This window comes from Phyllobates terribilis, unplaced genomic scaffold, assembly GCF_046119375.1.
Source record: "Phyllobates terribilis strain yellow unplaced genomic scaffold, ASM4611937v1 Scaffold_8__6_contigs__length_399053987, whole genome shotgun sequence".
NCBI lineage: Eukaryota > Metazoa > Chordata > Amphibia > Anura > Dendrobatidae > Phyllobates > Phyllobates terribilis.
Window position 1 is genome coordinate 385108659 of NW_027362768.1, and position 12374 is coordinate 385121032.

The 12374-nt window shown below is 60.2% G+C and overlaps 1 protein-coding gene across 4 annotated transcripts in view; it reads left to right on the forward strand.

Annotated features, from left to right (window-relative positions):
• The window catches only part of DNAH1 (dynein axonemal heavy chain 1), a 124072-nt gene that overhangs the window by 53265 nt on the left and 58433 nt on the right, over positions 1-12374 (forward strand). For all 4 annotated transcript variants that reach the window (XM_073645106.1, XM_073645105.1, XM_073645107.1 and 1 more), the window contains 10 exons: positions 7883-7969; positions 8239-8425; positions 8610-8701; positions 8782-8936; positions 9019-9196; positions 9281-9475; positions 9736-9855; positions 10075-10233; positions 10531-10638; positions 11554-11694. In XM_073645106.1, the coding sequence (XP_073501207.1) occupies positions 7883-7969; positions 8239-8425; positions 8610-8701; positions 8782-8936; positions 9019-9196; positions 9281-9475; positions 9736-9855; positions 10075-10233; positions 10531-10638; positions 11554-11694 (1422 nt within the window). The remainder of the gene's footprint in view (positions 1-7882; positions 7970-8238; positions 8426-8609; positions 8702-8781; positions 8937-9018; positions 9197-9280; positions 9476-9735; positions 9856-10074; positions 10234-10530; positions 10639-11553; positions 11695-12374) is intronic.

Genomic DNA, 12374 nt, shown 5'->3' on the forward strand with positions numbered 1-12374 from the left:
GCACATCCCGCCCTCTGGACCCTAGCCCTCACATACCCGGTGACACACATCCTGCCCTCTGGACCCCGACCCTCACATACCCGGTGATGCACATCCTGCCCTCTGGACCCCGACCCTCACATACCCGGTGACGCACATCCTGCCCTCTGAATCCCAGCCCTCACATACCCGGTGACGCACATCCCACCCTCTGGACCCCGACCCTCACATACCCGGTGACACTCATCCCGCCCTCTGGACCCCGACCCTCACATACCCGGTGCACACATCCTGCCCTCTGGACCCTGGCCCTCACATACCCGGTGACACACAGCCCGCCCTCTGGACCCCGACCCTCACATACCTGGTGACACACATCCCGCCCTCTGGACCCCGACCCTCACATACCTGGTGACGCACATCCCGCCCTCTGGTCCCCGACCCTCACATACCTGGTGACGCACATCCCGCCCTCTGGACCCTAGCCCTCACATACCCGGTGACGCACATCCTGTCCTCTGGACCCCGACCCTCACATACCCGGTGACGCACATCCCGCCCTCTGGAACCCGACCCTCACATACCCGGTGACGCACATCCTGTCCTCTGGACCCCGACCCTCACATACCCGGTGACGCACATCCCGCCCTCTGGAACCCGACCCTCACATACCCGGTGACGCACATCCCGCCCTCTGGAACCCGACCCTCACATACCCGGTGACACTCATCCCGCCCTCTGGACCCCGACCCTCACATACCCGGTGACGCACATCCCGCCCTCTGGACCCCGACCCTCACATACCTGGTGACGCACATCCCGCCCTCTGGACCCTGGCCCTCACATACCCGGTGACACACATCCTGCCCTCTGGACCCCGACCCTCACATACCCGGTGACGCACATCCTGCCCTCTGGACCCCGACCCTCACATACCCGTTGACGCACATCCTGCCCTCTGGACCCCGACCCTCACATACCCGGTGACGCACATCCTGTTCTCTGAATCCCAGCCCTCACATACCCGGTGACGCACATCCCGCCCTCTGGACCCCGACCCTCACATACCCGGTGACACACATCCCGCCCTCTGGACCCCAACCCTCACATACCTGGTGACACACATCCCGCCCTCTGGACCCCAACCCTCACATAACTGCTGACGCACATCCCGCCCTCTGGACCCCGACCCTCACATACCTGGTGACGCACATCCCGCCCTCTGGACCCTGGCCCTCACATACCCGGTGCACACATCCCGCCCTCTGGACCTCGACCCTCACATACCTGGTGACACTCATCCCGCCCTCTGGACCCTGACCCTCACATACCTGGTGACGCACATCCCGCCCTCTGGACCCTGGCCCTCACATACCTGGTGACACACATTTCTCCCACTGGACCCCGACCCTCACATACCTGGTGACCACATCCCGCCCTATGGAAACCAACCCTCACATACCCGGTGACCACATCCCGCCCTCTGGAAACCGACCCGCACATACCCAGTGACGCACATGCTGCCCTCTTTACCCCGACCCTCACATACCCAGTGACACACATCCTGCCCTCAGAATCCCAGCCCTCACATACCCGGTGACACACATCCTGCCCTCTGGACCCTGGCCCTCACATGCCCGGTGACACACATCTCGCCCTCTGGACCCTGGCCCTCACATGCCCGGTGACACACATCCCGCCCTCTGGACCCCGACCCTCACATACCCGGTGACACACATCCTGCCCTCTTTACCCTGACCCTAACATACCTGGTGACGCACATCTCGCCCTCAGGAAACTGACCCTCACATACCCGGTGACGCACATCCCGCCCTCTGGACCCCGACCCTCACATACCCGGTGACGCACATCCCGCCCTCTGGACCCCGACCCTCACATACCTGGTGACGCATATCCCACCCTCTGAACCCCGACCCTCACATACCCGGTGACGCACATCCCGCCCTCTGGACCCCGACCCTCACATACCCGGTAACGCACATCCTGCCCTCTGGAAACCGACCCTCACATACCTGGTGACGCACATCCCGCCCTCAGGACCCCAACCCTCACATACCCAGTGACGCACATCCCGCCCTCTGGACCCCGACCCTCACATACCCGGTGACCACATCCCGCCCTCTGGACCCTAACCCTCACATACCTGGTGACCACATCCCGCCCTCTGGACCCCAACCCTCACATACCCGGTGACCACATCCCGCCCTCTGGAAACCAACCCTCACATACCTGGTGACACACATTTCTCCCACTGGACCCCAACCCTCACATACCCGGTGACCACATCCCGCCCTATGGAAACCAACCCTCACATACCCGGTGACCACATCCCGCCCTCTGGAAACCGACCCGCACATACCCGGTGACCACATCCTGCCCTCTTTACCCTGACCCTCACATACCTGGTGACACACATCCCGCCCTCTGGACCCCGACCCTCACATAACGAGTGACGCACATGCTGCCCTCTTTACCCCGACCCTCACATACCCAGTGACACACATCCTGCCCTCAGAATCCCAGCCCTCACATACCCGGTGACACACATCCTGCCCTCTGGACCCTGGCCCTCACATGCCCGGTGACACACATCTCGCCCTCTGGACCCTGGCCCTCACATGCCCGGTGACACACATCCCGCCCTCTGGACCCCCACCCTCACATACCCGGTGACACACATCCTGCCCTCTTTACCCTGACCCTAACATACCTGGTGACGCACATCTCGCCCTCAGGAAACTGACCCTCACATACCCGGTGACGCACATCCCGCCCTCTGGACCCCGACCCTCACATACCCGGTGACGCACATCCCGCCCTCTGGACCCCGACCCTCACATACCTGGTGACGCATATCCCACCCTCTGAACCCCGACCCTCACATACCCGGTGACGCACATCCCGCCCTCTGGACCCCGACCCTCACATACCCGGTAACGCACATCCTGCCCTCTGGAAACCGACCCTCACATACCTGGTGACGCACATCCCGCCCTCAGGACCCCAACCCTCACATACCCAGTGACGCACATCCCGCCCTCTGGACCCCGACCCTCACATACCCGGTGACACACATCCCGCCCTCAGGAAACCGACCCTCACATACCCGGTGACGCACATCCCGCCCTCTGGACCCCGACCCTCACATACCCGGTGACGCACATCCCGCCCTCTGGACCCCAACCCTCACATACCCGGTGACGCATATCCCACCCTCTGGACCCCGACCCTCACATACCCGGTGACGCACATCCCACCCTCTGGACCCCGACCCTCACATACCCGGTGACTCACATCGCGTCCACTGGACCCCAACCCTCACATACCCGGTGACCACATCCCGCCCTCTGGAAACCGTCCCTCACATACCTGGTGACACACATCATGCCCTCTGGACCCCGACCCTCACATACCCGGTGACACACATCCCACCCTCTGGACTCCGACCCTCACATACTCGGTGACCACATCCCGCCCTCTGGACCCCAACCCTCACATACCTGGTGACCACATCCCGCCCTCTGGAAACCGACCCTCACATACCCGGTGACCACATCCCGCCCTCTAGAAACCGACCCTCACATATCCGGTGACCACATGCCGCCCTCTGGACCCCACCCCTCACATACCTGGTGACGCACATCCCACCCTCTGGACCCCGACCCTCACATACCCGGTGACGCACATCCCGCCCTCTGAACCCCGACCCTCACATACCCGGTGATGCACATCCCGCCCTCTGGAAACCAACCCTCACATACCCGGTGACACACATCCCGCCCTCTGGACCCCAACCCTCACATACCTGGTGACGCACATCCCGCCCTCTGGACCCCGACCCTCACATACCCAGTGACGCACATCCCGCCCTCTGGACCCCGACCCTCACATAACCGGTGACACACATCCCGCCCTCAGGAAACTGACCCTCGCATACCCGGTGACGCACATCCCGCCCTCTGGACCCCGACCCTCACATAACCGGTGACGCACATCCCGCCCTCTGGACCCCGACCCTCACATACCTGGTGACACACATCCTGCCCTCTGGATCCTGGCCCTCACATGCCCGGTGCACACATCCTGCCCTCTTTACCCTGACCCTAACATACCTGGTGACGCACATGCTGCCCTCTTTACCCCGACCCTCACATACCCGGTGACGCACATCCTGCCCTCTGAATCCCAGCCCTCACATACCCGGTGACGCACATCCTGCCCTCTGGACCCTGGCCCTCACATACCCGGTGACGCACATCCCACCCTCTGGACCCTGGCCCTCACATACCCGGTGCACACATCCTGCCCTCTGGACCCTGGCCCTCACATACCCGGTGACACACATCCCGCCCTCTGGACCCCGACCCTCACATACCTGGTGACACACATCCCGCCCTCTGGACCCCGACCCTCACATACCTGGTGACGCACATCCCGCCCTCTGGACCCCGACCCTCACATACCTGGTGACGCACATCCCGCCCTCTGGACCCTAGCCCTCACATACCCGGTGACGCACATCCTGTCCTCTGGACCCCGACCCTCACATACCCGGTGACGCACATCCCGCCCTCTGGAACCCGACCCTCACATACCCGGTGACACTCATCCCGCCCTCTGGACCCCGACCCTCACATACCCGGTGACGCACATCCCGCCCTCTGGACCCCGACCCTCACATACCTGGTGACGCACATCCCGCCCTCTGGACCCTGGCCCTCACATACCCGGTGACACACATCCTGCCCTCTGGACCCCGACCCTCACATACCCGGTGACGCACATCCTGCCCTCTGGACCCCGACCCTCACATACCCGTTGACGCACATCCTGCCCTCTGGACCCCGACCCTCACATACCCGGTGACGCACATCCTGTTCTCTGAATCCCAGCCCTCACATACCCGATGACGCACATCCCGCCCTCTGGACCCTGGCCCTCACATACCCGGTGCACACATCCTGCCCTCTGGACCCCGACCCTCACATACCTGGTGACACACATCCCGCCCTCTGGACCCCGACCCTCACATACCTGGTGACGCACATCCCGCCCTCTGGACCCCGACCCTCACATGCCCGGTGACACTCATCCCGCCCTCTGGACCCCAACCCTCACATACCTGGTGACGCACATCCCGCCCTCTGGACCCCGACCCTCACATACCTGGTGACACACATCCCGCCCTCTGGACCCCAACCCTCACATACCTGGTGACGCACATCCCGCCCTCTGGACCCCGACCCTCACATACCCGGTGACACACATCCCGCCCTCTGGACCCCAACCCTCACATACCTGGTGACACACATCCCGCCCTCTGGACCCCAACCCTCACATACCTGGTGACGCACATCCCGCCCTCTGGACCCCAACCCTCACATACCTGGTGACGCACATCCCGCCCTCTGGACCCCGACCCTCACATACCTGGTGACGCACATCCCGCCCTCTGGACCCTGGCCCTCACATACCCGGTGCACACATCCCGCCCTCTGGACCCCGACCCTCACATACCTGGTGACACTCATCCCGCCCTCTGGACCCCGACCCTCACATACCTGGTGACGCACATCCCGCCCTCTGGACCCTGGCCCTCACATACCTGGTGACACACATCCCGCCCTCTGGACCCCGACCCTCACATACCTGGTGACGCACATCCCGCCCTCTGGACCCCGACCCTCACATACCTGGTGACCACATCCCGCCCTCTGGACCCTTGCCCTCACATGCCCGGTGACGCACATCCCGCCCTCTGGACCCCGACCCTCACATACCCGGTGACGCGCATCCCGCCCTCTGGACCCCGACCCTCACATACCTGGTGACGCACATCCCGCCCTCTGGACCCCGACCCTCACATACCCGGTGACGCACATCCCGCCCTCTGGACCCCGACCCTCACATACCCGGTGACGCACATCCCGCCCTCTGGACCCCGACCCTCACATACCCGGTGACGCACATCCCGCCCTCTGGACCCCGACCCTCACATACCCGGTGACGCACATCCCGCCCTCTGGACCCCGACCCTCACATACCTGGTGACGCACATCCTGCCCTCTGGACCCCGACCCTCACATACCTGGTGACCACATCCCGCCCTCTGGACCCCGACCCTCACATACCTGGTGACCACATCCCGCCCTCTGGACCCTTGCCCTCACATGCCCGGTGACGCACATCCTGCCCTCTGGACCCCGACCCTCACATACCCGGTGACGCACATCCCGCCCTCTGGACCCCAACCCTCACATACCCGGTGCACACATCATGCCCTCTGGACCCTGGCCCTCACATGCCCGGTGACACACATCCTGCCCTCTGGACCCCGACCCTCACATGCCCGGTGACGCACGTCCTGCCCTCTGGACCCCGACCCTCACATACCCGGTGGTGCACATCCCGCCCTCTGGACCCCGACCCTCACTTACCCGGTGACGCACATCCTGCCCTCTGGACCCCGACCCTCACATGCCCGGTGACGCACATCCTGCCCTCTGGACCCCGACCCTCACATACCCGGTGACGCACATCTCGCCCTCTGGACCCTGACCCTCACATACCTGGTGACGCACATCCCGCCCTCTGGACCCTGGCCCTCACATGCCCGGTGACGCACATCCTGCCCTCTGGACCCCGACCCTCACATACCCGGTGACGCACATCATGCCCTCTGGACCCTGGCCCTCACATACCTGGTGACACACATCCCGCCCTCTGGACCCCGACCCTCACATACCTGGTGACGCACATCCCGCCCTCTGGACCCCGACCCTCACATACCTGGTGACCACATCCCGCCCTCTGGACCCTTGCCCTCACATGCCCGGTGACGCACATCCCGCCCTCTGGACCCCGACCCTCACATACCCGGTGACGCGCATCCCGCCCTCTGGACCCCGACCCTCACATACCTGGTGACGCACATCCCGCCCTCTGGACCCCGACCCTCACATACCTGGTGACGCACATCCCGCCCTCTGGACCCCGACCCTCACATACCCGGTGACGCACATCCCGCCCTCTGGACCCCGACCCTCACATACCCGGTGACGCACATCCCGCCCTCTGGACCCCGACCCTCACATACCCGGTGACGCACATCCCGCCCTCTGGACCCCGACCCTCACATACCTGGTGACGCACATCCCGCCCTCTGGACCCCGACCCTCACATACCTGGTGACGCACATCCCGCCCTCTGGACCCCGACCCTCACATACCTGGTGACCACATCCCGCCCTCTGGACCCTTGCCCTCACATGCCCGGTGACGCACATCCTGCCCTCTGGACCCCGACCCTCACATACCCGGTGACGCACATCCTGCCCTCTGGACCCCGACCCTCACATACCCGGTGGTGCACATCCCGCCCTCTGGACCCCGACCCTCACTTACCCGGTGACGCACATCCTGCCCTCTGGTCCCCGACCCTCACATGCCCGGTGACGCACATCCCGCCCTCTGGACCCCGACCCTCACATACCCGGTGACGCACATCTCGCCCTCTGGACCCCGACCCTCACATACCCGGTGACGCACATCCCACCCTCTGGACCCCGACCCTCACATACCCGGTGACGCACATCTCGCCCTCTGGACCCCGACCCTCACATACCCGGTGACGCACATCCCACCCTCTGGACCCCGACCCTCACATACCCGGTGACGCACATCCTGCCCTCTGGACCCTGGCCCTCACATACCCGGTGACGCACATCTCGCCCTCTGGACCCCGACCCTCACATACCCGGTGACGCACATCCCGCCCTCTGGGGTTTCATGATTACATTTTCTCCCCTTTTCCGATCTTTTTGCATTTTTTCTTCCATCATTTTTCCACCAATGACCCCTGACTCATCTGCGTTCCTTCCCAGGATCACTACGATTTTGGAATGAGAGCTGTGAAAACTGTGATTTCTGCTGCCGGAAACCTGAAGAGAGAGAATCCTGCCATGAACGAGGTGACGCCACGCTTCCTACAGATCGGATTCTCCACGGCTCCAGAGACAGTTTCCGATCGGATCTGGAGCATAGATCAGTCGGCACGATGGCGATGCTGGTTACGGCAGCCTGTAATCTGTGAATGCCGTGACCCGGGCAGTGTCACACTACACGTTGCCGGATACAGGCTGCCATAGACCTGCGCTCATCACCACGGCTCCGGCAGGGCATACATCGCCCACGCGTTTCAGTCATCACCAGCTTCTCCTTGTATTTTGGGTCCGTACAGGAGCTCATCTGCCTCCGAGCCATCCGAGATGTCAACGTCCCCAAGTTCCTTCAGGATGACCTGAAACTCTTCAGTGGGATCGTGTCCGATCTCTTCCCCAGGATCGAGGAGGAACCCATAGATTACGGCAGCCTGGAGGAGGCGATTCGTCAGACCTGCTCCCTGAGAAACCTCAAAGACGTGGACGGTAAGACGAAATGAGACGTTTGTATGGGGTCCTTACCCCCCGAGTGTCCTATAAAGTCCTTGAAGAATAAGGATGGCTGAGCTATTGTCCCCTGGTATCAGCCAGGTGGGGTGCAGAGGCTGTGATTGACATCGGCTTCCGCTTCCATTGTTACTTATCTTGTTATTTTCTGGCCTGATATCAGGATTTGTGACCAAGTGCATCCAGCTGTACGAGACCACCGTGGTGCGTCATGGCCTGATGCTTGTGGGACCCACCGGTTCGGGGAAGTCGGAGGTGCGTGAGGTTTCTTGTAACTGATATATGACCATACACGAAGACGACAGAGGGAATGATTGTCGGATCTGTCCCCGCAGTGCTATAAGGTCCTTGCGGCCGCTATGTCATCGCTTAAGCGTCTCCCCTCTGTAGGCGGAGGGACCTACGAGACCGTTCACTACTACATCCTAAATCCCAAGTCCATCACCATGGGGCAGCTGTACGGAGAGTTCGATCTTCTCACCCACGAATGGTAAACGGCTGCGTCCAGACGTCTCCATCCAGACGTCTCCATCCAGACGTCCCGTTAGTTTGGGATTTTTCTCACACTGTAGGACGGACGGGATCTTGTCATCGCTCATCCGGGGAGGCGCCTCATCTATAGATCCGGACAAAAAGTGGTACATGTTCGATGGCCCCGTAGACGCGGTTTGGATTGAGAATATGAACACGGTGCTGGATGACAACAAGAAGCTGTGTCTGAGCTCGGGGGAGATCATAAAGATGACAGAGGTGACCTCAAAACGCCCATCTCCAAGCATTAGTGAGCGCCAGCATGGCCCCTCCGCTCTACTGAATCGTCTTCTCCGTCTTCAGGCCATGACCATGATGTTTGAGGTCCAGGATTTGGCCGTGGCGTCTCCGGCCACTGTTTCCCGCTGTGGCATGGTGTATCTGGAGCCAAGTATCCTCGGACTCGGCCCTTTTACCGAATGCTGGCTCCGCCGTATCCCCTCTGTGCTGAAGCCGTATGTGGAGCCGCTGGAGGCCTTATTCTCACGGTTCCTGCAGGTATGAACCATCGGTGTCCGCGGTGCGACTTTATACCGAGATATCGCATCATCTGAACAGCTGCACATTTTCCCTCTTCTGTTTCTTCTCTTGCTTTTAATAGTAGACAATCTGAGCTGCAGTGTAAAGCATGGGAGAAGGAGGTAGATTTCAGCTTTCAGACTAGCTCTGAGCCCCATGTACAGCGCAGTAAAGCTGGCGTTGATCAGAGCTGCAGTGTAAAGCATCTGTGTCAATGATATCCCTTCTCTCGTTCTCAGGACGCCATCCAGTTTGTGCATCGCTCAGTGAAGGAAGTGATCGCCTCCACCTCCAGTAACCTGGTGATGAGCCTCCTGAAGCTGCTGGACTGCTTCTTCCAACCTTTCATTCCTAGAGAGGTAAATCCATCAGAACGTCCATACCACATCCCATGTGATGCTGCAGTCACCTCCAGAGCTGCATTCACAGTTCTGCCAGTATCAGAACGTCCTTCCTTACCACATCCCATGTGATGCTGCAGTCACCTCCAGAGCCACATTCACAGTTCTGCCATTATATAGCTGATAGGAGGGCGTCCTCCCGTATTTAGCAATACATTTGTTCTGTTTTTTTTCCAGGGACAGAAGAAAATCCCCCAGGAAAGGCTGGATCGCATCGCGGAGCTGGTAGAAAGCTGGTTCATGTTCTCTCTCATCTGGAGCGTGGGAATCACCGGCGACTCGGACGGACGCTTGATGTTTAGCAAATTTCTAAGGGACAAAATGGCATCAGAGAAGGTAGCGCTGTGCGACCCGCATCCTCTACCCATGAGACAAGAGTCAGGGGAGAAGGGTCTCATGTGTCTGACCCCACTCCACTGGACAGAGTCCTTTTATACTGAGAAACTACAAATCACAGCATGCTCTGACACTGGCGTGCCATGCTGGGACTGGTAGTATCACCGCAGCTGGTAATCTGCACCACAGCCTCCATTTGTAGGATAACTAGACACATCACTGTATGGACCACTCTACAATACATCCCGCTCCACCTGCATTGTACTCCTGCCTATAAATCCCGGCCTTTATCCTCAGGTGACGATTCTCTTCCCAGAAGACGGTCTGGTCTATGACTACGTGCTGGATGACGCCGGGATCAGCAGCGTCGCAGAGGATGAGGAGGAGGAGGGCGCATGGAGAAAGGTGAGACGTCATTCTTAGTGCCTCCCTTGCCGTCACCCTATATTCCACCCGCGCCGTCACCCTATATTCCGCCTGCGTCATCACCCTATATTCCACCCGCGCCGTCACCCTATATTCCACCCGCACCGTCACCCTATATTCCACCCGAGCCGTCACCCTATATTCCACCCGAGCCGTCACCCTATATTCCACCCACGCTGTCACTCTACATTCCAGCCGCACCGTCACCCTATATTCCACCCGCACCGTCACCCTATATTCCACCCGCGCCATCACCCTTTATTCCACCCACGCTGTCACTCTACATTCCACCTGCGCCGTCACCCTATATTCCACCCGAGCCGTCACCCTTTATTCCACCCTCACCGTCACCCTTTATTCCACCCACGCGGTCACTCTACATTCCACCCGCACCGTCACCCTATATTCCACCATCACCCTATATTCCACCCGCGCCGTCACCCTTTATTCCACCCACGCCGTCACTCTATATTCCGCCTGCGCCGTCACCCTATATTTCACCCGCACCGTCACCCTATATTCCGCCTGCGCCGTCACCCTATATTCCACCCTCACCGTCACCCTTTATTCCACCGTCACCCTATATTCCACCTGCACCGTCACCCTATATTCCGCCTGCGCCGTCACCCTATATTCCACCTGCGCCGTCACCCTATATTCCACCCTCACCGTCACCCTTTATTCCACCGTCACCCTATATTCCACCCGCGCCGTCACCCTTTATTCCACCCACGCCGTCACTCTATATTCCGCCTGCGCCGTCACCCTATATTCCGCCCGCGCCACCGTCCTATGTTCCACCGTCACCCTATATTCCGCCCGCACAGTGTCCCTATATTCAGCCCCCACCATTGCCCTATATTTCGCCCATTTACACACATTTTTGTCATCGAGGTGCGCTGGGTGAGCTGGATGGAGACCTCCACTGCTTTCTCCATTGCTCCTGACACCAGCTACGCCGACATCATCGTGCCCACGCTGGACACTGTGCGGATGTCGCATCTTCTGAGGATGTTACTGAGCAACAAGAAGCTGGTGAGTATGTAGAGGTCATGATACACGCAACACCGGAGCGGCGGCCATTGTATCCGGACCTTGTATTGTGTATGCAGGTTCTATGTGTGAGTCCTACAGGGACTGGGAGCGGCAGCCATTGTATCCGGACCTTGTATTGTGTATGCAGGTTCTGTGTGTGAGTCCTACAGGGACTGGGAGCGGCAGCCATTGTATCCGGACATTGTATTGTGTATGCAGGTTCTGTGTGTGAGTCCTACAGGGACTGGGAGCGGCAGCCATTGTATCCGGACCTTGTATTGTGTATGCAGGTTCTGTGTGTGAGTCCTACAGGGACTGGGAGCGGCAGCCATTGTATCCGGACCTTGTATTGTGTATGCAGGTTCTATGTGTGAGTCCTACAGGGACCTGGAGCGGCAGCGATTGTGTAACATCCCTGGCGGCATGCTTGCATGGCTTACCACCTCCCACCATGCAAGACCGCAATCTTACCTATCAGGCCAGGCTGCACACTTTGCTCCAGTACCTGCTGTGTGCATGTCTCTTGTCTGCTGGCTTAGGGTGACGGCGCTGTTACTTTCTGATTCTTAAAGCTACTGTGTGCGCAGTCCTAATGCGTCCCCAGCCTATTGCTGTGAGTCACTGGATACTTAAACCCCCTCCACCCAATAGGAGGTGCCAGAGCAACACTTTCCATCTGT